Source organism: Alternaria novae-zelandiae (assembly GCF_023758075.1).
Source record: "Alternaria novae-zelandiae strain BMP 2774 chromosome Unknown scaffold_24, whole genome shotgun sequence".
Classification (NCBI taxonomy): Eukaryota; Fungi; Ascomycota; class Dothideomycetes; order Pleosporales; family Pleosporaceae; genus Alternaria; species Alternaria novae-zelandiae.
In genome coordinates this window covers 167,634-192,165 of record NW_026056984.1, presented here as the reverse complement: position 1 = coordinate 192,165, position 24,532 = coordinate 167,634, and the positions used below count along the sequence as shown (strand labels likewise).

The 24,532-nt window shown below is 52.5% G+C and overlaps 8 protein-coding genes across 8 annotated transcripts; 4 read left to right on the top strand and 4 right to left on the bottom strand.

Moving 5' to 3' along the window:
• Positions 1 to 199: 199 nt before the first annotated feature.
• On the bottom strand, positions 200 to 2,886 carry J4E88_009421 (uncharacterized protein; the record flags this gene model as incomplete). Its single annotated transcript, XM_049403023.1, has 3 exons — positions 200 to 356; positions 536 to 865; positions 1,007 to 2,886. The coding sequence occupies 3 exons, from the start codon at positions 2,884 to 2,886 to the stop codon at positions 200 to 202; spliced, it is 2,367 nt and encodes a 788-aa protein (XP_049251151.1).
• A 1,471-nt stretch (positions 2,887 to 4,357) lies between these two features.
• J4E88_009420 (uncharacterized protein) lies at positions 4,358 to 7,282 on the top strand (the record flags this gene model as incomplete). Its single annotated transcript, XM_049403022.1, has 2 exons — positions 4,358 to 5,742; positions 5,791 to 7,282. 2 exons carry the CDS (start codon positions 4,358 to 4,360, stop codon positions 7,280 to 7,282), a joined length of 2,877 nt encoding a protein of 958 aa, XP_049251150.1.
• A 1,016-nt stretch (positions 7,283 to 8,298) lies between these two features.
• On the top strand, positions 8,299 to 10,631 carry J4E88_009419 (uncharacterized protein; the record flags this gene model as incomplete). The annotated part of the gene is made up of 2 exons (XM_049403021.1): positions 8,299 to 10,541; positions 10,601 to 10,631. The coding sequence occupies 2 exons, from the start codon at positions 8,299 to 8,301 to the stop codon at positions 10,629 to 10,631; spliced, it is 2,274 nt and encodes a 757-aa protein (XP_049251149.1).
• A 595-nt stretch (positions 10,632 to 11,226) lies between these two features.
• Positions 11,227 to 11,851, top strand: J4E88_009418 (uncharacterized protein; the record flags this gene model as incomplete). The annotated part of the gene is made up of 2 exons (XM_049403020.1): positions 11,227 to 11,497; positions 11,826 to 11,851. The coding sequence occupies 2 exons, from the start codon at positions 11,227 to 11,229 to the stop codon at positions 11,849 to 11,851; spliced, it is 297 nt and encodes a 98-aa protein (XP_049251148.1).
• A 1,644-nt stretch (positions 11,852 to 13,495) lies between these two features.
• On the bottom strand, positions 13,496 to 14,143 carry J4E88_009417 (uncharacterized protein; the record flags this gene model as incomplete). Its single annotated transcript, XM_049403019.1, has 1 exon — positions 13,496 to 14,143. One exon carries the CDS (start codon positions 14,141 to 14,143, stop codon positions 13,496 to 13,498), a length of 648 nt encoding a protein of 215 aa, XP_049251147.1.
• A 2,330-nt stretch (positions 14,144 to 16,473) lies between these two features.
• On the top strand, positions 16,474 to 16,708 carry J4E88_009416 (uncharacterized protein; the record flags this gene model as incomplete). The annotated part of the gene is made up of 2 exons (XM_049403018.1): positions 16,474 to 16,481; positions 16,516 to 16,708. The coding sequence occupies 2 exons, from the start codon at positions 16,474 to 16,476 to the stop codon at positions 16,706 to 16,708; spliced, it is 201 nt and encodes a 66-aa protein (XP_049251146.1).
• Positions 16,709 to 17,061: 353 nt separating this feature from the next.
• Positions 17,062 to 18,686, bottom strand: J4E88_009415 (uncharacterized protein; the record flags this gene model as incomplete). Its single annotated transcript, XM_049403017.1, has 2 exons — positions 17,062 to 17,075; positions 17,312 to 18,686. The coding sequence occupies 2 exons, from the start codon at positions 18,684 to 18,686 to the stop codon at positions 17,062 to 17,064; spliced, it is 1,389 nt and encodes a 462-aa protein (XP_049251145.1).
• Positions 18,687 to 20,364: 1,678 nt separating this feature from the next.
• On the bottom strand, positions 20,365 to 23,726 carry J4E88_009414 (uncharacterized protein; the record flags this gene model as incomplete). Its single annotated transcript, XM_049403016.1, has 3 exons — positions 20,365 to 20,608; positions 20,674 to 23,207; positions 23,265 to 23,726. The coding sequence occupies 3 exons, from the start codon at positions 23,724 to 23,726 to the stop codon at positions 20,365 to 20,367; spliced, it is 3,240 nt and encodes a 1,079-aa protein (XP_049251144.1).
• Between the last annotated feature and the right edge of the window lie 806 nt (positions 23,727 to 24,532).

Sequence of the window (24,532 nt, the reverse complement as noted above, 5' to 3'; positions counted from 1 at the left end):
GATTGCGATGATGATCGTCGCACGCCATACCCAATGGTAAGCTAGGCCTTGGCACCAATTGCTGAGACAGCGTGTACCCACAGAAGCTACAACCGGCTGGATTTGTGCCCTGTACAACGAGCTCAGGTTCATCGAGATCCTTCCGAATGCTGAAGAAGTCGTTTTCTGGGTGTTTGTGATGAAACTGGAGGTAGCATTCCTAACGGACTTGGTCGCCCATGCCGGCGAGAGGTTGGTGTGTATACGAGAGCTCGTAGCCCTCTCCGTCGAGGTAGCAGTGTACACATAAGAGCTCGTTGCGCGTTCCCGCGAAGTTGGAGTGAGTTTGCGAGAAGGCGTGACCAAATTCCGTAAAGCTGTCGTGGTTACAGCGGTCCATGAAGTTGACCCCTTAACTGGGGCTGGATAAGACGCAGTGCTAGTAGTAAACTTCTTCACTGTATGAGCAGCTGCATCCGACGTCCTTTCAGTCCAAGGCTGTATGGTGTGCCAGATCGCCGTGAAAAGAGACTGAAACAATGGTATGAATGCATACGTCAATGCCCAGAGCGCGAATACCCCAACGACTGGGCCGGCCCATACTGGTAGTAACCCATATACTGTCCGGGGACCGAGTATAGTTGTCGCGAGAACCCAGCGAACACACTCGCCGACAGTGTTTGGGTGCCACGGGAAGACAGCGCGACCTCTGACAATGAGCATGAACTTGTACCGAGCCCAAGCTTTTACAACCCGGAGTTTCGCTATGCAGATTCGAGAGACTTCGATGATGCCGTCTACGAGGGAGTCGATATAGGAGAGGCCCACAAGCTTGAGAACGACAGCAAAATGGCTGAAGGGTGGGGCGACGCCGCCTCTGAGAAGTCTATCAGCGCACAAAGATGGCTGGTCTATATGGATGAGGATGTATACTACTACTGCAACCGCAGCGTGGTATCGTATCCAGGTTCGCGCAGCGATAACCGATCGGTATGAGCCGCCTACCACGAGGTTTGATATGGTGAACGCCTTTTCGCGATAGATGGAAAGGACGTGTACCGCTGGCACACTGGCCAAGATAACAGCCAAGTCCTGGACGTAAACACTAAGCCAGATGACAGTCATCGCAACAGTGAAGCCGATGCAACAACGAATTAATGTCTCTTTCTGGTGCGGCATGACAGCAGGCACGCTGGGCGACAGATCCTGGGCCTCAGACATGTCTTCATCCTCGCTTGAATCGCTTTCATCTTCTTCGTGGTGATCAACTTCGCGGGTCCTTCGCCCGGCGAAAAGGAGGAAATAAATCGCGATACCGACGAGGGTGGCGTACAACGCCCGGTCTATGATGAAGTGATCGGCTTGCTGCTTTCCCAGGAAGTTGGCTACTGCTTTCTGCCACACGTTGTAGGATACGGATCCGATGCTGCGTGCGTATGCTACAGGTTTGGAGTATGGCAATGTTGGCAGGCGGAATTCCGCGTAGGCGAGATATCCAACGACAAACATGTACGCATTGCGCACCATAAATGCCACCATTTCCTGAATGTCCGGGTCATCCTTATGCAGATGGTCGCATACGGCGAAGAGAATGGATGGCACATATCCCACCATGATATCCGCCATTGTGATAGGGCTACTGTAGTAGGACGGCTTGGTCAGCTTTTGATCTGCTTGTTGTGTGACGTATTTCTCATGAATCGCTCGTCGAAAGTCATTCCATTGTGAGGTTTGGGACTTGGGGGGTGATGGCGAATCTCGGAGTGGTTTGCCAGTCGCCTGCTGTGTGTAGGGTGAAAAGGCTGGTTTGTGTTCTTTCGATGTAACGGTACTGTCCTTGGTGCTGGACACAGGTGCACTGGCAGGTGTCTTAGATGACGGCAAATCTTGGAGTGATTTACTAGCCGCCTTTTGTCTGTAATGTGTAAAGGCTGGCTTATGTTCTGTCATCTTCGAGGTACTGCTCCGGGTGCTTTTGCTGGCCGCGTGTTGCCTATAATGTGTAAAGGCTGACTTATGTTCTTTGAGGCCAGAGTCAATGCTCGCAGTGCTAGATAGGGGAGCACTGGAAACTGTCTTCGTTCTCTGCGGAATGGTAATGGTCTCAAACGAATAGTCTATGATCTCATTGAACGACTGTGAGGTAACCGGTAATTGTTCAACCACAACTGGAGACGTGGTCCAAGAAGGCACCTTGCCAACGGTGGGGGACCCGGTCGATGTGACGTCTCTGGGTGTATCGCTGATGATCGATTCTTTCGATGCCGCGGAGGATTGCGAGCCGTGTAGAAGCCTACTCATCCGGGCTTTAAAGCCTGTGTTTGTAACATTGGAAGAATTTGTGCCCAATACTGACGGTACCTCATGAACAGGATTGCTCTTCTCAGTAGAAGTACTCGTAGTCTTTGCTAGTGAACGCTCTGGACTCTTGCTAGATACCTCCGGAAATGTATCTCTCGGAGTACTAGGTTTCCAGGAGATTTGCGAGGAGCTGCTCGCTGTCGAACGAGCAGAGCTTTCTGTGGCAAATTCAGAGGTGTCCTGGATTGATTCGGAAGACGAGGAAGTGTCCAAAACTTCACCCTTGGCTTGCTGTTCGACAGTGAGGGCTGTGTTGCAAGCGGGTGAGACAGAATTTGTGACGGTGATAACGGTAGGACGGCGAACTTTGGTAACTATCGATTCCACGATGTCGGCTGCGTCTTCGGTGGTATGGGCGGGTTTTGTAACGCGAATCGTAGAAGGAATGGGTTTCTGATACCAAACCTTGGCCTGCTCAAAGTTTGGTATGTAATGCGGCACAGCAGCAACGACAGCACCTGCAGCGTAGATACCGGCTGCTACTTCAGGATGCTGACCCCACAGGTGCGCAAAGGCTTGTATTACAGCGCCAGGAAGGGCGTCCATGGTAGGCGATTTTGCTGGTGCGTCTAGAAGATGTTTGTATCGTAATCTCGAGGATGTGAACACATATGGTGCAATATCATGAGGGCGTGCCTTGTTGAAATGGGCGATGTATGGAGTGTCTCAAACCTGAGAAGCCGGCAGACATGTAGCTGATGAGACAAAGCGTCCTCTCCAGGTCGGACAAGACAAACAGAATTTCGAGTGAAAGGCCGCCACCCTAGCATCAATGTGAAGTTCACATTGCCTTTGTCCGCCGAAAGAGAAAACTTCGGCGTTGTCGTGAGAGACAAGACAATGAAACCAAGAGCGTGCACTTCAAGAGACCAATGCAGCATTGCAACATGAGCGTAATTTTCACTCAGATGTGGCTCGGCGCGCCAAATGGCGATCCGGTCATCGGTGTCAGGGTATCGACCCAGAATAAGGCCTTCGTCACTGGCAGAAATTATCATGCGCTCACTGGCCATGAAGCCTGCGCATGGTCGGAGACGATGAGATCAGGGGAAACACGTGAAGCCAGCGTCGAGAAGGGATACGTCCGCGATCACAGACATATTGCCTCATGACGTGGGCCTGTGTGCGACGGCGATCAGTTCCCATGCCCTTCCACCGATCTGCTCGGCGCTCTGCTCTTCCACAGTCCATCCGGCAAAGCATGCCTTGTAGTCATCCCAATCCGATTTGGGGCCTGCCCATATCACTCTGTCCACGCTGTCCTGGCCATACTGTGCAAGGTATTCGCGTACTAGCCCAACGCGTCGCGGGTATACGAAAAGCCATGTCGTAGCCTCCGCTGCGAGGGGCTCAAGAAAACGCGTGCCGTGAACGATGCGATGGTTTGAGGAAGGCAAGAACTTGTTCGAGCTTGGTTCTACTTCGACCCCTATAACGTCGTACGCGTAGGGTGTGGTGATGAGATAGCTTTCGAGGAGACCGAAGCCGCTTCCGACGGATAGAGCAAGCGCGGGAGGATGAGGAAGGAGCGATGCGAGGTAGGCAATGAGGGTTTCGCTGAGAGCTAAACAGCATCTCGAATAGGCTGTCGGTGAAGTTGTGAGTACTGGCAGTTCCGCGACATCTTCTACTGGGTTTGATGCCTCATTGTCTGACGCGTCCACATCCGGCTGGATGGGTGGCAAGCGCGCCTCGAGGCCCATGATTAGCAAGATTACAGTCGGTAGCGCACGTAGATTCTAATGTGCATTGAGAGCGTGTGGACGCGATGCTGATACAATTCGGCTCCGTCGTGATTGTGAGTGATGACAGAAGCTTGATGGTTCTTGACGCGACTAGACACGCATGCGGCTAAGCTTGGGAGCTATGGCCCATGACATATGCACATCACATGCAATGCACGAGACGCCCCGCCCGCCATCACCAAGCATAGCTACAACCACCGACTCTACTGCATCCTGCGTCATCTCTTCCCACTGAAAGCTTTTGAAAGCTACGTGGCGCCACGAGAGCTGTCATGGCCCGCCTCAACCCATTCTCCTTCACGCCTGGGCCAGTCATCTTCTTTACTACCATCGTCTACGTGGGCCTCTTTGCTGCCCTGCTCGTTACCCACCTGACGGTACCGAATTATCCATCCAATCCGCCAACCGGCGTCAACCTTACAGAAGCTTGGGGCGACCTCCAGCACATTACCCGCCGGTTCCACCCGTACAACAGCCACGCGAACGACGATGTACGCAAATATCTGCTTGCGCGCATCAAGGCCATCGTTACTTCAAAAGACCTAGAAAAGGGCCAAGTCGAGCTCTTCGATGACCTAACCGCAAACGCCACATTTTCATCTGGCAGCACATCTATCTATTTTGAAGGCACTAATATCATTGTTGCAATCCGCGGTTCTGATGATGACGAACCCTTCAATGGAACTGAGCGCAGTCCGGATAATGGCGGCGTACTTGTGAACGCCCATTACGACTCAGTGAGCAGCGGGTACGGTGCAACTGACGATGGCGTGGGTGTTGTGACGATACTGCAACTTCTATCCTACTTCACAGAATCCAAGAACTGGCCCAAAAGAACCGTGGTACTGCTGCTTAACAACGGCGAAGAGGATTATCTCAACGGCGCCAAAGCTTTCATGCGGAACCCGATTTCTCAGGTCGCCCATACGTTCGTAAACCTCGAGGGAGCTGGAGCTGGCGGCAGAGCTACCTTGTTCAGGAGCACCGATACCGAAGTCACCCGCTACTACAAAAAGTCCAAATATCCTTTCGGAACAGTCGTAAGCGGAGATGGCTTCAAAAAGGGTTATATTCGAAGCGAAACTGATTACAAAGTCTTCCACGGCGAACTTGGGCTACGCGGCCTGGACATTGCATTCATGGAGCCCAGGGCCAGATACCACACAGTGGAAGACTCCACACGTGAAACTTCGATGAACTCGCTCTGGCACATGCTTTCAGCAGCTCTGGCCTCAACATCCGGATTGGCTTCCATCACCAGTGACGAATTTAGTGGCTCAGAAAGTCTCGATAACGGTAGAGTCAATGCCGGAACTGGAAGCGACGGCGTGTGGTTTGACCTCTTCGGCAAGGTGTTCGTCATTTTCAAGCTACATACCCTTTTCGCTTTGTGCGTCACTTTGCTGGTTGTGGCACCTCTTACGTTGATTGGGCTCACCTTTGGGCTCTCCAAGGCTGACAAGAACTACTTATTGGCGCGCAAAGCCTACATCCATTCGTCTGACGACGACAATCCAGTACCTTTATACGGCTGGCGCGGCTTCTTCCGCTTTCCCATCATCTTTGTCACTGCAAGTGCTGTTGTGGTCGCATTGGCTTATCTCATAGTCCGGTTCAATCCCTTCGTTGTTTACAGCAGCCCATTCGCCGTCTGGAGGTAGGTCGCTCATGCTGCTACTCTGTCCACTGCTAACGATATCAACAGCATGATGCTCTCAGCCTGGATATTCATCGCTTGGTTCCTTGCGCGAGGGGCCGATGCTATGCGACCATCAGCACTCCAGCGCATGTACGCTTTGATCTGGCTTTTCATCGGCTCCTTTGTGCTTCTCACAATCATCACGGTCTTCGTGAACGACTACCAGGTTGCCGCTGGTTATTCTGCGATGTTCTACTTCGCAGCTGTGTTCGCGGCAATCCTCCTCTCCTACCTCGAACTCTTCCTCGCTCCAACCAAATCTGCGTATGCCCGTCATTTCGAGCAGGAAGACGAATCCCGGCGCAACTCAGAGTCCGCAAGCAGGCCCCTTACAGGCAGCACGACCGCTGCACGGTCCGATGATCGCCCCGTGGGAGACGATGACGCCACCGAGACCACCTCACTTTTACGCGGCGATCGACGTGGATTCGCAAGATACGGCGGCAACAGGCGAGACTCCATCAGCGAGAGCGGCGAGGATCATGCTCAAGGGCCCCGGCGAATAGATCTCGGCAACGTGTATCCTGGAGAACAAGAGTGGAGCGGCAAATTACCGAGCTGGATCTGGGTCGTTCAACTGCTACTCTTAGCGCCAATCGTGATCATCCTTGTAGGACAGGTCGCTCTACTCCTCACGTCGGCCCTATACCAGACGCCATCCGATGGTAACTCGCCTCTGTTTATTTACCTCGCCTTCGCAGCGCTTACTGTGTTGTTGCTCGCACCCACCGGCCCGTTTATTCACCGCTTCACATATCACATCCCCACCTTTTTATTCCTGATATGCATCGCAACCGTCATCTACAACCTTGTTGCGTTCCCTTTCAGCAGGGATCATCGCTTAAAGGTGTACTTCGTCCAGCGGGTTAATTGCGAGACTGGTCATAACGTCGTGTCCCTGACCGGCTTGGACGGCTATGTGCAACGCATTGTTGGCGAGTTACCCAGTGCGCAAGGCCAGCAGCTTGATTGCACGACGCCCGAGGTTGCGACGCGTAAGGAACTAAAGCAGTGCCAGTGGCAGGGTCTTGACGCTAAAGTCGTCCCAAAGACAGCGCAAGTCGCGCCATTTGACAACAACACGTACATTGCTAGCTGGCTCAATTACTCGATCCATAAGGGCAATCACTCAAACAAGGCGACGATACGCGTTGTTGGGCATAACACCCGAGCATGTCGCGTGCTTTTCGACTCGCCCATCACAGCGTTGAGCGTCGACGGCGCCGTTTCAGATCCTCGCTTCAAACCCGTCGGTGGGGACGGCGCCCGGGAAGTGCGACTGTGGCATCGCGAATTTGGGCAGCCCTGGAACGTTAGCGTGACTTGGAACGCCAAAGAACAATCGAAACTTTCTGGAAGGGTCGTGTGCATGTGGTCGGACGCCAACACAGGCGACATCCCTGCTTTCGACGAGGTGCAGCACTATCTGCCTGTGTGGGCAATTCCCTCCAAGATTAGCGATGGCTTGGTCGAGGGCTTCAAGCAGTTCGAAATCTAGGGCAGCGGGCTTTAGTTGCGGGGATCCCTGCATGTCTCCGTTACTTTTGCTGCGATATCCATCACGCAAGCAGTCGAGCACGGCGTCACAGCTCACATGCAACCCCTCACTTCAATTACTCATTTATGCGAGCTTCCCCTTTATCTCATCAATGCCCCAACTTGTTCACGATCCATTTGTTACTGTTCTTTTTGGAGTTTGGCGGTATCATGTTCACGGCCATTGCATCTTGTACACCCAACGTATAGCATCTTGACGTCAACTTAATGAACTCTATTATTACGACGCCCAAGGCCACCACCCCTCGCTTCATTCTTCGACTCGCCCAATTCCAGCCTCTCGATTCCACGTCTCACCACCGAACCGTTCGACAGCTTGGCTCGTACCAGAATGCTGAGAGCGTTTGACGGAGCCCAAGACACTTCACAACGTTATCCGCTACCTACCGACGCAGGATTTACCCCTGCTTTGACCCGAAGGTTTCTTTTAGCTGCGGGAGAGACTATATCATCATCTATAGAGCCATCGACTTTGTCATCGACGTTGACGACTACTCTTGGTTCGATAGCTACTCCGGCTGTCTGTATCGCCAGTCACCCATCTGAGCTCGCAGGACCAGGATCCAGATCAGGTATGTTAAGCGGCTCGTCTTCGCATGGACGCCCTGTACACCTCGTTGGTTTACTAATCCCGCTACAGGCGACACTCCAGTCGTAAGTGGCGTCTACCGTCTTCTCAGCAGGACGCGCGACACTGAAGTTTTCGGACTTACGTCGGGATTGCACAACCTGATCGACACGCGGCGCAGGGTATTGGACTTTGCTTTTGACTCGCCCCTTTCCACGGTCATCGTCACAGCCTTACCGGGCACTTTTCTCCTAGTTGCGCGCCAACGGCCCGACACTTGGGCGAACAGACATCAGACGTCAATTGCAAACGCATTGCACCTCGTCGCACTCGCCAGCTGCGCGAACCACAAACTCGAAGCAGGCGATTTATTGATACTTGTTTTCGTCATGGTCGCGTTTGACGTGTTTCAGCGAGTGTTAGCGGCGGGCGCTACCGATGCTGATAGCAAATCAGATCTTCAACCCCGCTCGCCCTCGTCATCCGAAACCCCCCGGGCCCAAACGCCTTGTGATCTGACCAATGCGGCTACCGTGCCCATTCCCAAGACATCCGCCGTCGAGGATGAAGATTTCGAGCCCATTGAACCAATCTCGACCTCTCAATCAGGGGCATCCGACACAAAAACGATCGCCGTTGACCCTAAAGATAGCGAGATCGTGCGACTGCAACGCTCGCTCACAGAATCTAAAACAGCACACAAGGCCCGTGAAGTCCAACTTCGAATCACGAAGGAGGAACTTCGAAATGCACGCGAAGCGCTCAATGATACCTTTGCGGAATACTCTGGTCTCCGTGATCAGCTGAAAGCCATCAAACAAAACTTGGGCCGGGACCATCAGGCGATTGTATACCGGAAAGACATCGAGCTGTTTGCACTTCGAAAGGGCAACGAGCAGAAAGACAAAAGCATACAGGACCGCGATAGCCAGCTTGAAGAGATGGCCAGGCAACACAAGACGATAATGGAGGTCAAAGATGCGCAGCTGAAGCTAATGAGGGAGCGGTTGATCTCTATGGAACGACAGTCGAGCCCGCGGTTTTCGGAAGACGGGGACGACGGTCATGCTCTTGAAGTCAGAATGCTACGGATCAAGAAGGGCAGAAGTTCTCCGGAGGTTGAGGAAGACAAGGATGTGATCATCGCAAAGCTGCGAGAACAACTCGCCGCCAGTGCCCAGACCAAGGAGGAGGTTGTCAATCAGCAAGCCGAGCTGCAAAGATCATGGGATGTTGCCAAGAAGATCCAAAAGGCCCTCAAGGAAGAGCGAGAAAAGCACACTCAGACTCGAGAACAGTTGGAGGAGTCCGCCGTTAAGCTGGCGGAACTTGAGCCACAGAGAAGTCGAGCAAACTCCGTGGTCGGACGATTGCCTACGATTGACGAGGATGAGCACGACAAGGAAGAGCTTGAAGCTATGTTCAACACCACCCAACAGGACAACCTTCGCCTATACGCCGAGGTGGCCGCTCTCGAGAAGCGACTGGTCGAGGCTAACGCCCGCTTGTTTACTGCGCTTCAAGAGGCTGAGGCTATCAAGGTGCAGCTCAACCAAGAGATGGAAGTCAACGAGGACATGGAGACCGCACGCCCAAGCGTAGTGCATCGTGTTCACTTCCAGCGCATGGAGGGTCAGGTGTCCGAGCTGCGGGAAGCACTTGCCAGCAAGGACGAAGAGATGGAGTTACTGAGGAACACCATTGCAGAGAAAGATCACTACGTCAAGGACATCCAAGGTGAACTTGACGCCGCTGCCACCTTCCACACACAGGACCAAGACGAGATTGAACGCTTGCAGCAATCCATCGACGAACTCAAAGCCACCAAGTATCAGCTCATGCTCGATCACGAGCGCCTCGGCTCCCAGCGCACCCGGCAGCGAGTCATCTCCATGGACCGACCTGACCGTTTCTCTGCTCGCTCAAGTGGTGCGACACTCATCCACGAACCGAGTCCACCGCTGACGAAGATATCAGACGAGGCACCACCCGTGGAAGCGATACCGATCCCCCCTATGCCTGTAGTCCCGGAACGCGAAGGCAGCATCCAAGAGACTCCCCAACGCCATCTCCGCAGCAAGAGCTCGCCTAAGGAGACACCCAATCGCTGGAGCCTGATGTCGCACGACGTCCCGCCCGCCGAATTGAGAGAGCTGAAGACCAACCGCAGGAGGAGTCTCGGCCTGAAAGTCATGATGCAGAAGATCGTCCGCAAGACCCAAGAACCCGAGCAGCCATCCACCGATTCCGCGACACCAGCTCCAGAAGCCCTTCCCAAGCGCGAAGAATCCAAACTGCGCCGCGTCCTCGCACCCAAGGACAAGAACATGTCCATCCGTCCTTCCACCGCCGCATCAGCCATTCCATCCAAGCCCGTCGGCTCCCAAGCTGCCGATACACCGTTGACATCGCCTCTTCCAACGAACGTGCGTCCGCCGAACCCGCGACGCAACACACCGACTACACCGCGCTACTACGCTGTTACTGCGAATGCGACGGGCCCGGAAGCGGGTGCGGCGCAGAAAGAGGAAGTGAAGGAGAAGGAGAAGGAAGGGGAGAAGGAGAGGCCGAGGTCCGCGATGGGGCCTGAGGCAGCGGCGAAATCGAAGAGTCGGTTGAGTTGGGGTGCTACGTAAGTTCTTCCAATGGTGCGAGATGATTTGATGGTGAATGTTTGCTAACGAAACGCAGGAATAAGCTGAAGCGACGATCATTGTACTGATGACGACGATGATGTGAAATGGGCATGCGAAACGTGGAGTATGCATTTGTCTGTTATGGCGTTCAAAATGGGGTTCTTTGCGATATCCTGATATACGAGTTTAATGCTATCCGATGATATACGCTCGGTAGATGGGGTGATGGGTGGGATCTTTTTGGCATTTTCATTAGGCAATGGGCGTTTTGTTAGATTTGGGTATGCATTCGCTTGCGGCTTTGGTTTGGCTGGTTTTGTTGGTTTCGCCTTGTTAAGTAATGAAGATATTTACAGTTCATGGTGGTCTTGGTTGCGCCTGCGTGTTGTAGCCTCGGAGGTACTGAACCCCGCTATGCACGTGGGCAGTGAGATGCAACGCAATCGCGCCTGATGTCGCTGCCTGCTGCAAACTAACGTGCTCTTCAACAGACATTACTGATGCGCATCTCTTGCACCTACCCCTCTTTCGATCATACACGGTGCTGCGAAACCACTACAACGACTCGGCTCACGAAGCAGCACACAAATGGGCTCAAGAGTCTAGGAAGCACCTTGGGCTTCAAGATCGCGACTTCCCTGGATCTCAACGAATTACCAATTGGAATTGTGGATTGCAAACATGCAGCGCGACGACCATCTGCCTTTGACCGAGATATACAGCTCACCAGAGGCTCTTCACGAGGAGGTTGAGAAGATTCTCGATCTGGCACTGTACAAGGTCCCAGAGAACACGCCAATCAAACTTCGCTTCATTACGCCTGTATCCGTCGAGAAATGGCTTGTAGACGACAGCTACAACGACTACCGACTCACAACACCAGAGGAACATGCCGATGGCATGGAGTACATTACTGTTTCCTACTGCTGGAAGCATACACAGTCCATGGAAGGTCGGCCACCACTACCGCATTATCATATATCGGACTGGTCGAAAGCAGGCGAACCTATACCTATCGGCTGTCCGACGTTGGTCTTCCATCGCGCAATGCTGTTCGCCAGATCTCGCAAATGTGCGTTCGTTTGGATTGATCAAGAATGCATTGATCAGACCGACCCTACAGATATTCAGGCACATCTGAAGATCATGCATCGGGTATACAAAGAGAGCAAGTGGACGGTGGCGCCACTGTCTCATCCAATAACGGATCGTCGTTCTTTGGAACAGCTGATTACATACCTCTATCACGACTGTAAATACAACAAGGATGTGACGAACAGAGAGTCCTCTGAATGGCCTCCAGTAAGTGAGCGAGTTAAAGCGGCCACAGAACTGCTTACGTCCATTGCACAAGATGCTTGGTTCCGCCGAACATGGGCATTCCAGGAGAAAAGATTTGCCTCGGCGTTATTTCTTCTGGTTCCTATTGAGGTGTCTTCCAAGATATCAGACGACGTGCACCTCCATATGATAGGTGCAGATCTCTGTTTCGATGCAACATACTTCGACGACTTGTGTGGCAGGCACATGGCCGACATGCTCCATGTTTGCAGTCTCAATAAAGATGAGAAATGGACTTTTCTACGGACTCATCGATTCTACGAGAATTTTGCCACTTCCCGAGACTACACCTCAAACCGTACCTGGTGGGGCTGTCTTGCCATATTCAGAACTATGCAGGATTGCGATAACCAAATGGTGGCGGACCGCATAGCAATTTTCGGACATATATGTCGATTTCGGAACCGACTCGCCTCATGCATGCTGGATAGTGGTAATTACGGCCTGAGCGCATGCATCCTCGCTTTGTTGTTGGGAAATATCAACATCACACGCGATGGGCGCTTGGGACTTGTGGAAAAGACATGGGCTGGACTGGAAGAGAGTAGCAAGGTCAAGACGTACGCGCCGAATATCACAGCGTGGATGCTGGTTTTGTTCGACAAACAGTATCATTCACCAGAGATTGCATTCTTGAGATATTGACTGAAGGATCTCATTGAAGTTAGGACTATTTGCCTGTACTGACTATACTATGGCGATTGTTACCCGACTGTATATGACGCTTTGCATTGCAACGAGTAGTATGTCATTCTCAAGCTGGAGCTGCCCGGCAGGGTGAGATAGGCTTCTCTCAGGACATACTGATTACGGGGTGAGCAAAGCCCGCGGGTATCGACTAGCAAGTTACCTCTTCTTCGTAAACGATTCTCCAATTAAATGAACCTAGTACCCAAACTAGAGTAGTCGCAAGGGTCAATCAGTAGGCCAGCTTGCTTGTTCTCATCGATAGCCAAGATGTGCAGCTATCATGGATCAGTCGAGAAAGCCATCTCGCTTCGTTCACTTCTCATACACGCTCGGTCTCGATCCATGGACCAGAAGTCACAGCGTGCAACAACGCACATTCAACCCACAACTCTGGGGAGACATGCAACCCAACAGCCACACGCCCTCCCAAGCGCGCCAGCGACGCCACCGTGCCCCTCGCCCCGCCAGCTCAGCATCGACCCCACTTCGCGTCACTCTGTCATTGGACGCGCGTGCCCTTCGACGCACAACAACACGCGTGATAGACTGCGCATGAGGGACCATTGCATCTGCAGCCTTTCTGTTCGCGATTGGACGGGTGTGCCCTTCAATACATGTGGCTTATTGACGTGTCACCGCCACGGCTCACCGGAGTCTGGGCACTTTGGGGGCCAGAGGCTCTGTTGAGCGTTAAGGTTGGGGAAAGTTGGGGAAAGTTGTCACGATGGGGATGGCAAGGTTAAGGAATGACTGGCATTTCACTAACTACAACTATCAAGGAGCGACGTAACTAAAAGGCAAAAAGAGCAACAAACGCTCGCAGTAACGAGTGTGCTAGTAAGCAGCGACAAGAGTGTAAAGACCGACATGCGTTACTCGAGAAAACATTCGTAAGGCTGGGATTAGAGACACGGAACAACTACAGGCGCAAAGGGTTGCGACCTCCGTGACCCCTCTTGGCATGATCGCGAAGCTTGTCTGCGCGAGAAAAGGTCTTGGGGCAATCGACCATAGGGCATCTGTACCTGGCAGGCTCGTGAATCATCATGTGGCGACGATACTCTCCACCGCGACCGAAGGTTGCTGGACATCCATGTGGACAGCGGATGCGGTTCGCTGCAGCAGGGGCAGGGGCCTGAGCTGGCGTTGCTGAGACCATTCCTGGGTAGGACGCTTCGTTCAGCTGGGCGGCACTCCCGATAGGTATGTTTGACTGATCAAAGTCCTGGATACAATTAAAGTCCCAGGCGGGTGCCATCAGGGCTATTGAGAAGGCGGGTTCCGGGTGGAATTCACCGTACGAGAGGTTCAACGACTCGTCGTGAAGACCAGCGTTAAGGTTGAAACTCCCAGGACGGTAGACATCTAAGGCGGCAGCGTTCCAGGGATTAGCCTGCCAAGGGTACTCAGCAGGGTACTGAGTACCAGCATCATGTTCTGGCTGCGCGAGTGGAAGATTCCCGTTGGTCGATGCAGCTACCCGGGGGAGGAGGGCGCCGTGGTGATCGACGGCTGGCTCATGGAAGGGCACGGCGTAGGCGTTCTGGAAAGTCTCGCTGGAGCGCATGTGGGAGGCATACCTGCATGGTGTTAAAAAAAAAACGTGACCTACTCAAACCCCTGGTGGTTTTCGTGGTGGTCTGCCACGAGCGATGGAGAGTTGTAACAGTCGCGTTCGGAGGCCGTCCTAAGGAACTGCTGCGACATCCTGCTGGCTGGCTGGCTGGCTCGAGAAAAAGGCTGTCGCTGTTGAGGATATTGGGAAATATGTATTTGGTATCGGCGGATGAGTACAGTGTAAAATAATCGCCGTGGTAGGCAATAAGTTGATGTTGAGAGGAGTACGTTCGATAAGCTTGCGAAATCGGGGGGGCAGGGAGGGGGGAAGCGGCAGGTTAAGAGGCTCATGAGACTGGCTGCCAAGCCAAAGGTATATAGCTTGCGTGCCCTTCGGGGACCTCAATGTGCCTAAGCTGCTAACCTCATCTGGGATGTCGGACACGAAACTGGATTCGCGCCCAGAACCTCAAACCTAGATGCAGATATAAATAAAGGGCCTAGTCCAGGCATGCTAAAGACATCAAAATGACCTTCGATAGATTTTTGTGTCCTATCTGCTCTAAGAAGACAGATACACTGGGAAAGCTGAAGTAAGTCAGTGTGCTGGTCCACTTAGCCACTGCTAACGCACGGGAGTAAGCATGAGAAAACACACACAAAGCCTTTCATCTGCGAAACTTGTAAAAAGGGCTTCGCACTCCGTGTAGATCTCAGCCGTCACATCAAATCTCGACACCGCACGGGTAATGAACAGTATCGTTGCCATGTCGAGGGCTGTTCATTCACTTCCAATCGCAAAGATAACCTCAAAAGGCATCAAAGAAACAAACATAGTTCCACGCTCCTAAGCAGCCACGTCAGGATGAGCAACGACACGCAGGCTTCACTGCAGCAGTCCGAAGTCCTCAATACTACACCGCTGTGTAGTGCGTCAAACTTCATGCAAGTAGCCACTTTGGGCGACTTGAACCAGCTGCGCGTCTTCCTGGATGCAGGCTTAACGGTTGATACGAAGGCCGATGACGGATCCACTGTCTTACATTGCGCTGCTAGAGCCGGCCAGGTGGAGATGGTCAATTATCTGCTTGATGTTGGCGCAAGAGTGGATGCAAGGAATGGAAGCGGTCGATTGCCGCTACATGAGGCTATCCTAAGTAATAGCACAGAGACATTCGAGTCTTTGCTGGGGTTCATGACGCAAGAAGAACTTCGTTCGCCTGGACTGCAACTGAAGCGCTACCTTTCCCAAGCGTGTCATATTGGCATCATTCATGCATACCTCGCCCGTCTTGGATTCGATTTTACAAACCAATCTGCCCCGGAAAAACTCAAATTTGCGATACATACAGGACACGACACACTTGTGGCGAACTTACTTGATGACCCTAGAATCGACTGCAATTATCGGCAAGGAAATAGCTACGGCTCAATACACTTAGCAGCGATAGTAGGGCGGGAAAAAGTCATGCAAGTCTTTCTCGCTTCCAGCCGCGTCGACAAGACCTTGAAAACCTCCCGCGGCAGGCAAGCACTGCATCTGGCTGCCATCAAGGGGCATGCGGCCATTGTAGAGCAGCTTATTCATCATCCTAGTGTTGATGTTAATTGCCGAGACAATTACGAAGCGACAGCCCTGCACTATGCATCGTCGAATGGTCATGCAAATGTCGTTGAACAGTTGGTTCGCCATCGAAGCGTCAATGTTAGTTGCAAAAACAAGGAAGGAGCAACACCTCTGCACTGTGCATCATCGAAGGGACGCACGATGGTCGTTGAACAGTTGATTAGCCTACCAAGTGTGGATGTCAATTGCCAGAACAGGAACGCATCGACACCTCTGCACCATGCATCAAAAAGTGGACACACAATGGTCGTAGCGCAATTGATTCGCCATCCAAATATTGATATCAATTGCCAATGTATGGATGCGGCGACACCTTTACACTATGCAGCCTCCAATGGGCACTGGGAAACGGCTTCTTTTCTTCTTAAACACTCGGAGTCAATGAAATACGGTCGTTGCATATCGTCTGATGTTGCGCAAACAAGCCTCTCGTTCTCCAAAGAAGTTGAGATCCATAGGCTGCTTAAACATCCAGACTTCGGGTGTCCGAACAAAAGACTGCCAGGAGGAAAGACTGTTCTTCATGTCGCTGTTTTTAAGGGCGACTGCGAAGCAATCAGAGTTCTGCTAGCTTACCAAGGCATCGACGTGAACATGTGTTTCGGAAGTGGTATGAGTCTCAGTCCTCTGATGATAGCAGCTCAGCGGGGCAAATTGGAAGCAGTGAAATTACTTCTTCAGCACAAACACATCGACATAAATAAAAAAGGTGGATGGATGGGTAATACGGCGTTACGTTATGCAAGTCATTACAGCAACAACGAGATCGTCGACCTCCTCCTGTCCCACGACGCCATCGACAACGACGCCAAAGCACCAACAACCGTACCAACACCCACACGCCCCGACGACTCGACTCACTTCGATTATCTCGACGATGATATGGACGGGGCACCAACTGAAGCTTGGGAAGAGTTCCGCGACATGGATGAAGGAATGGAGGTATGAAGATTGTTTTTATCAGGCGTTGGGTGATTTCGGATGGTACAATCACGGGTTTCACTAGTAACATGTCGGAAGAACGTCCTTTTCCTTCCAAAACATGTCTTGATAGTCTTTAGTAAAGCTTAGTAACATCTTGTCTCCTAAGAAGTTATTTCTTACCTAAACCAGTCTGGCCATTGCCGCTAACTCTCAACTTGAGTTCATCGACTATACCAGTGTCTCATGCCATGCGACTTTAAACTGTAAATCTTGGGCTCTGAATCACGCTCCACGGTGCTTGCTAAGAGCTATTACACTGTTATTAAGCATTACTCTACACTCCATCAATACGCTACCCACTCCTTTTATACCCACTCCTACTCCTCAACACCTCACCATACCTTGCTAACACAAACGGTATACACGCACCCAAAACACTCAAACACCCCAACAACGTACACGCCCACTGCGGCCCTAATCTCCGAAACATCTGAACTGCAAACAACGGAAAGGTTCCACCAAGTACATATCGCAATATAGCATTCGAAGCCATAGCACTGGCACTATACAAAGGCCCATAGGTATCAGTAATATACATCATGCACGCCATGAAAATAAGCATATTACCCATACCAAAGAAAGCTTCGGCGATGGTCGGTACAATCCAATGGACGCGGTAAGCGGCCGACCAGCCGAAGAGGAAGAGGCCGATTGTGAGGATAGGTCCACCAGCAAATGCGAGGGGTAACCGCTTCTCGGGTGCGAGTCGTGATGTTGCGAAAGCGGGTGCTGGAGCCTTCTCTGCAATCGCTTTGCGCACGCGAGGCAGGTAGTAAAGTTTACTAAAAGAGACGATGCAGATGGTAGCGACGATGACACCGACGCCCAGACCCAAGAATGTGTAGCCTGTGGAGAGACTGTCGAAGCCGTATTCTGTTGCGAAGACGTATGGGAAGGCGGCGAAGAAGGCGTATAGCAGGCCGAAGTTGAAGGCAGAGTACGTATTGAAGGTCGCAACGATCGGCTCGGTGAGCAGCATATGCATCGGCCGAGTAAGCGTCTTGGTGGCATACGTACTGACAATCTTCGGCAACGACATGCCTTCAGTCGGCGACCGCGGCAGAGGAAGATTCCGCTTCTTTGCGCGCTGACGCAGGAGGACGGGCTTATACGACTCCTTGTAAAACGGCGCAGGCGCAATGACAAGCACAATGGTGAAGAAGAGTATCAACCAAGACGTCCAGCGCCAGCCACGTGTCTGCGTTACCGCAGCACCTAATATCGGTCCTAAAGCTGGACCCATGAATGGCGTTGCGACATACAGCGACATGGGACCAGACCGCTTCTCAGGCGGCCAGATGTCGCTCAAGGTGCCTGATCCCATGCTCAGACTTGGAGCAGCGAAGAAACCAGCCCAGAACCTCAACACCACCAGACTTGCCATACTCTGTGCGAACCCCGTGCCGAGGATGAAGAGCGCGAAGATGGGCAGGCTGATGAAGATGAGGGGTCGTCGTCCGAATGTCTCGCTCAAAGGTGCTGCGAAGGGGCCGCCGAAGGCTAGTCCGAGAGCGTATATAGAGTATGCGAAGGTTGCGACGAGTTGGGTGGAGTGGAGGTCTGATGCTGATTGTTCGATGGCGGGTGTGAAGACGGATGATGCGAAGGTTCCTACGAATGCGATGCCTGATATGGTGTACGTTTGGTACCACTTTCGCGCTGCACTCCAATTGTGAGGGTTGAGAGGATCGTCTGGACTGTCCCAGTCGAGCGCTGAAGGGCGATCTTGCGACGAAGCATCGGTGGCGTTTGGTGTTGCTTCTTGACCTGCATTTGGTGGATGACCTTTCTCGGGGTCGACGCCTGGATTGTAGTCTGCTATGGTCGACTGCTGGCGACTTTTGTCATGGTCCTTTTCGATGTTGACAGGACTTGGTGGTCTTGTCGATGCTGCTGTAGTATTCGACCAGGAAACGGGTCGTGAAGCATTCGGAAGCGCCATGCCGTGTGCTTTTCACCAGACTGTAACTTGAGAAGCAACAGCTGGCAAAATTTCGACAGAACTTTCGCAGGGCATGACAGAGGTGCTCGCGCCACGATCTTAGTATGACCCACCACGATGAGATTCCGATAAGCAGATGTTCTGAACAGACGGCATGATCGCCGCTTGTGTGTTAGTTTGGCGTTGATCAGATATGGCCAAAGAGTTCTACGATCAGGATTGGTAGGTATCGAAACTGTACATGGCCGATCCTGGCTCAGATCTTTCCAAGAATCGGCATGGTGAGCTTGTTCGAGATCAAGATGCGGCTGAAATTGTGGATCGGGTGAAGCTAAAGTTCGGGACCGTGCCGGGCGCTACACTGGCGAGTCGAGCATGATGACGTCCTTTCTTCGATCTCAACATTTCGAGGATACTTATGACAGGCTTAGAGGTGTCAAAAACCTTGTTGATGCGCAAAGAGAAGAAAATCGTCGACATAAGCGAGCACTAGTCATCTGTTGAGTCGCTGAAGAGCATGCAATTAGGTTCATCTCGTCGATGTCAGACAGCTGGGAACGCGATGACGAAGTACACCTACTTGGCCGGGAACTCAGTTGTTATCGCGCTCTAATGCAATCTGCTGCATAGCTTCGCACAACGTGTCGCGAATCAGCAGCGCATGTCGTCGCAGCGGTCTGAGCTAGAAGCCCAGACTCCTCGCCGAAGTGATCCTGCCTGAGCCCCGTAGACGCGTTCACACCCAACCCACCTAGAATCGCGGACTATCGCAACAAGAAGAAAAGTTACGCCGGGGGTGGGGAGCGAAGGATAGGGAGGAAACAAAGTCTCGCAACCGTTGCCAAAAGACATCGCTGGAGCCTTAGGCTATCCTTCATGGTAGATCCTGCAGTACTGCGCCCGCTAATCGCAGGTCCGACCCAGCCAATCGCGCCAAAACACCAACACCACCAACACTCCCCCACGCGTCCGTAGAGGCTCATCTACCACGACGCTCACGATGGATGAAGGTAAGATTGCGAAAACTTTGACTGAGCCACTGCATCGCCTGCGTAATCGCAAACTTGCGCAAGCAGCACGAGAACGCTACGAGCATGTATAACTACGCGCTGTCTCGTGTCTAAAAGCGATAGCAACGATTCAACTTCGATCTAACTTTCCCATATCCAAGACTTGCAAAACAAGATTCTTTTCGAACAAACATTCTGTATTCGCCATGTCTTCAGTTTTGTCGCTCGAAATTGCGCGCGCTCTATTTCCAGCACTCACAAAGCACCAGTCGCTTGAATCATCCTCAACAACAGAGTGTTGCTCTTCATCCACCACAAACATCGACCCAGTATCCCGCATCAAGCTCCAAGTACGCGCAGACGACAAGTCTTTGTCTCCATCAATATACACACCAAGCCACGCCAGGGAGTGCATCGGGTACGCTGCACCGCTACCACATGTCGGTCTAGCCACCTCACAATGGCGACGAAGAGGATGAACCGGGGTCCGAGCGCGTGGAAGGAGGGTTATTGGAGAAAAGGGGGGAGGATAGATTATGTTTGCACTAAAACGCCAAACAAATGCTATTGCTCGCGCCCTATAAAGGCAGGAAGAAAAATAGAAATCACTAACTGAACGTCTAAAATCATACACCGCCACAGCCATGCCCATCTACAACCCATCTTCCTTACTGCACATCAAGCACATTCTTCAACTGCACAATCAACTTCCACTCATCCTGACTAACATCGCTCCTAAAGTACTCCTTGAGCGTATCAATACTCTTTCTGCTAATAGCAGAGTAAAGGATATCGTCTTCCTCCAAGTGGCGACCGTACATGGGCTGGTTGGAGCCTTCGATCTTGACGGCAACGGAAGGCTGGCCTCGCTTGCAGATTTGCATGGGTTTGTGGTCGCGCTCGATGGACGTGCTGTTGAAAAGGATTAGTAAAGGTGATGTGGGAGGGAGGGAGGGGAAAGGTATGGGACAACTTACACTCTTCCTAGATGAACGAGTTCTTTGGCACCGGTGGTAGCGTTCTTCTTGACGGCGCAGATGGGCGTTGTCATTCGGAGTGCGCCTTCAGTGACATCTACACCAATGATGATGGGGTCCTTCTTGTTGAAGACAGCAACGGGCTTGAGTACGCAGGGGAAGACGGCCAACATCTTTGAGTCCTCCTTCCGCTGCTCCTCGAGCTGCTTCATGTGCGCTGTGAACTTGTCGAACAAGTGGTAAATGATATCAGCTTCGAAGATCTTGACACCGATTTCCTCTGCGTATGCCTTGGCGTCCTTGTCGACTTTAACGTCGAAACACAGCATGACGGCGTATTCCTTGGCCTTTTCTAACATGATACCTGCTCGAAGGACGTCCTTTCTGAAGACGGGACCGATAGAGATGGTGGCGACGGGAATCTTCGATACACGTAGGAACTCAAGGAGAGCTTCGAGTGAACCAAGGGTAGACGCTTGTACGGAGACACCGCGACCAGTCTTGGAAACCTTGCTGAGCAAATGGGCTAGATCACCCATGACCTCGTCCATGAGATCCTCCTCGTCGTCATTCGGACCGACGACAAGCAGACGCGAACCTGCGATGGCTTGGTCGAGACCGTCGGCGGCGATCTTGATACCCATGGCAGCCTTGACTTCCTTGTTGTGCACGTATTGCGACTTGACACGCAATTCCTTCATCTCAGCCGGTGTCAACAGCGCTCGAATGTTCGTCACTATAGGCTCCGGATTACCACATAGCACTATCCGGTCACCTTCGTGGAGGACACCGTTGGACAAGATGACATCGATAGTGGTACCGAGACCTTCGATGACTTTGACTTCAAGCACAGTACACTCAACCTCAGAAAGGTACATGAGGTTGTTAGTCAGACGCTCTTGCGTGAGTCTGACGATGAGCTTGATCATGTCTGGAATACCTTCTCCGGTATGCGCTGATGTGGGGCACACGGAGACGAACTTGGACATGCTCTTGTTTCGGTTGAAGATCTCCGAGTTGAAACCTTGTTCTTGGAGTTGGGTGCGAACAAAGGTCCATCGCTCCTCAAACTCGGACTGGACGGAGGCCTTTTGGAGGCTCAAACTGTCTTCGAAACCGTTGTTATCGATCTTCTTCCAGCCGAACAGACGATCGATCTTGTTGAGAGCGACGATGAAAGGTGTGCGCCTGTCTCGGAGTAGCTTCATCGATTCGATGGTTTGAGGTTCAAGACCGTGCATGATATCAATGACGAGGATAGCAATGTTGCAAAGCGAGGAACCACGAGACCGGAGGTTGGTGAAAGACTCGTGACCGGGTGTATCGATGACTAGGAGACCGGGGACATTGAAGACGAATTCGTTGTCCTTGTTAACGACAGCAACCTTCTTCTGAAGTGCCTCGACGGGGAAGTAGGTGGCACCAATTTGTTGTGTGATACCTCCGGCCTCGCCTTCTTGCACATTGGTCTGACGGATCTTGTCGAGCAGCTTCGTTTTACCAGTATCGACGTGACCAAGAATACAGCAAATGGGAGATCGCAGGTTGTCTTTTGACCGCGCGGCAAGAGCCTCCTCGTGAGCCTGCTTCCGTCTTTCGGCGGCGGCAGCTTTACGAGCGGCTTCGGCCCGCTGAGTAGCAGTGCCTTCCTCGTCTTCGGATGAATCGTCTTCGCTGTCGTCTTCGGAATCAGAGTCTGAGCTGGTATCCTTGGACTTGGAGGCGTCGTCTGCTGTAGACTTCTCCGCTGCCGCCTTGTCTTCCTTGGCCTTCTTCTCGCTTGCTTTGCGCTCTTCTTCCTCGTCGGTATCGACATCCCAGCTGTCTTTGACTCCCTCCAACTCGTCAGCTTGGGCTTCCCAGTCGTCGGCAGAGTCACCGTCCTCGCCCTTCTTCGCTTCGGCGTCAAGTTTAGCCTTCTCTGCGGCCTCAGCTGTAGCGGCGGCTTGCTCCTCGGCCAGTTTGAGTTCCTCCAGCTTCTTGGCGGCCTCCTCAGCTTCGCGAGCCTCCTTCTCCTGTTGGGTCTCGGCTTGCTTCTTCTTCTTTTTCTTGCGGTCATCGTAGACTGGCTTCTTCTTCTTGTCAGCCTCGTCGGCAAGTCCAGCAACCTTTGTGCCACCTTGCTCAAGCAGCTGCTGCAGACGGAGTTCGTTCTTTGCCTTGGCCTCTTTCTGAGCCTTTGTCATGTACTTGCCCTCTTTCTTCAGCTGCTCGATCTTTTCCTTCTCTCGCTGCTTCTTCAAAGCCTTAGCCTCCTCTTTCTTCTTCTGTTCCTCGGCCTCTTGTGCCTCAAGCGCCTCCAGCCTAGCTCTCTCTTCGGCTTCTGCGCGCGCAATTTCTTCCTCCCTCCTCTTGCGCTCTTCCTGTTGTTTTTGAAGGGCAGCTAGCGCAGGGTTCAGCTTCTTCTTCTTGCCACCAGCGGCGGGGGTAGTGTCTGCGGCAGCGGCTGAGGGTGCAGCAGCGGCTTCTGGTTTGGCTTCGGCGGCCTTCGCGGGTTCGGCTTTGGCAGGACCAGTGGCCTTCTTCTTCGCAGCCTAGGATGCGGTCAGTACACACTCATGCAATGGACATGACAGATGCTGCGAACATACTAATTCCTTCTTTCGCTGCTTCTCCTTCTCCTTCTTTTCTTTCTCCTTCTCTGCCTTGGTCTTTACACGAGGAGCATCGTCCGTCTTCTCCTCGACAGGCTCCTCTGCTTTCGCAGCAGCGCCACCCTTGCCCTTCTTCTTTCCGTAGTTTCCAGCAAAGACATCATCGTCATCGTCGTCGAAGGTTCCTTCTTGGGGTGCCTTGGCATCGAAGTCTCCATTCGCGCCGTCAACAGGCGGGTCTTCGCCTTCCACTTCGGTGTTGGCGCCCTTCTTGTTCTTCTTCTTGCCGCGCTTCGCAAGAGCCGCCATCAGGCCGCCGCCAGCAGCATCGTCTTCGGCGGCAGCATCCTCAGGCGCGGCATCAGCTGCAGCGGGATCCTGGGGCGCGACAGACTCGCCGAGCTCGGCTTCCCAGTCGTCGTCCTGCGCCTTCTTGTTGTTCTTCTTCTTGGGCGGCATTGTGTGTGCGGTGTATTACTTGGGGTGTGGGGTGCACTCGGCGGGTGGCACTTGTGGTTGTGGGAATGCACCGTAGAAATCGCAAGTGCTCAAGCAGGCAGGCGCGCCACACAGTGCAGGCAGGAGCAGGTAAAAGCGGAGCCGAAGGAGAAGGGGTCCCGAGTAAACCAACAAAGGCCTGGACCGCAAAAGAGTGACAGAAAAATGCAAACGCACACGGGCTGCTGCGAAATTCCGTTGGAGTTATCGATTGTTCTGTGTGGCGGCGGGCGGCGAACGGCTAGCTGTGGAGGGGTAGGAGGCGCTCGGACCAATCACTGCCATGGATGCCTGCACTGAATCATCTTCCGACCTTCTTCATGCTCGATTTTGGTAGCATGACGACTTTTGACTCATCTCTTCTCTACGCTTTACTCGTGATCGGTGACACATGTGATCAAAAGGATCAGCGCTTGAATGGATGAGTCATGGGAAATGTGTGATGTGTATCCGTATGCGATTCTTCGTAGCTATTCTCTCATGCTACAACCCAAATCTACACCCATGTTTTCCCTTCCGACGCAAATAACACTCAAATGACGACAAGATACAAAACGTGTTGCTCCATATAATCCCAATATATTCAACGCCGTACCAGGGTCTGTAACTCCGACCCAATGAGAGAATGCAATGTCGATATTACAATAGTAGCGATAAAAGCCAAGCGCTGAGGCCTGACATGGCTGTATGAGTGACTGACAACGAAACGGTATCTTTTGGCAACACGTAGAGTCATAAAGCATCAACGAAGCCGTGACAAACTAAAG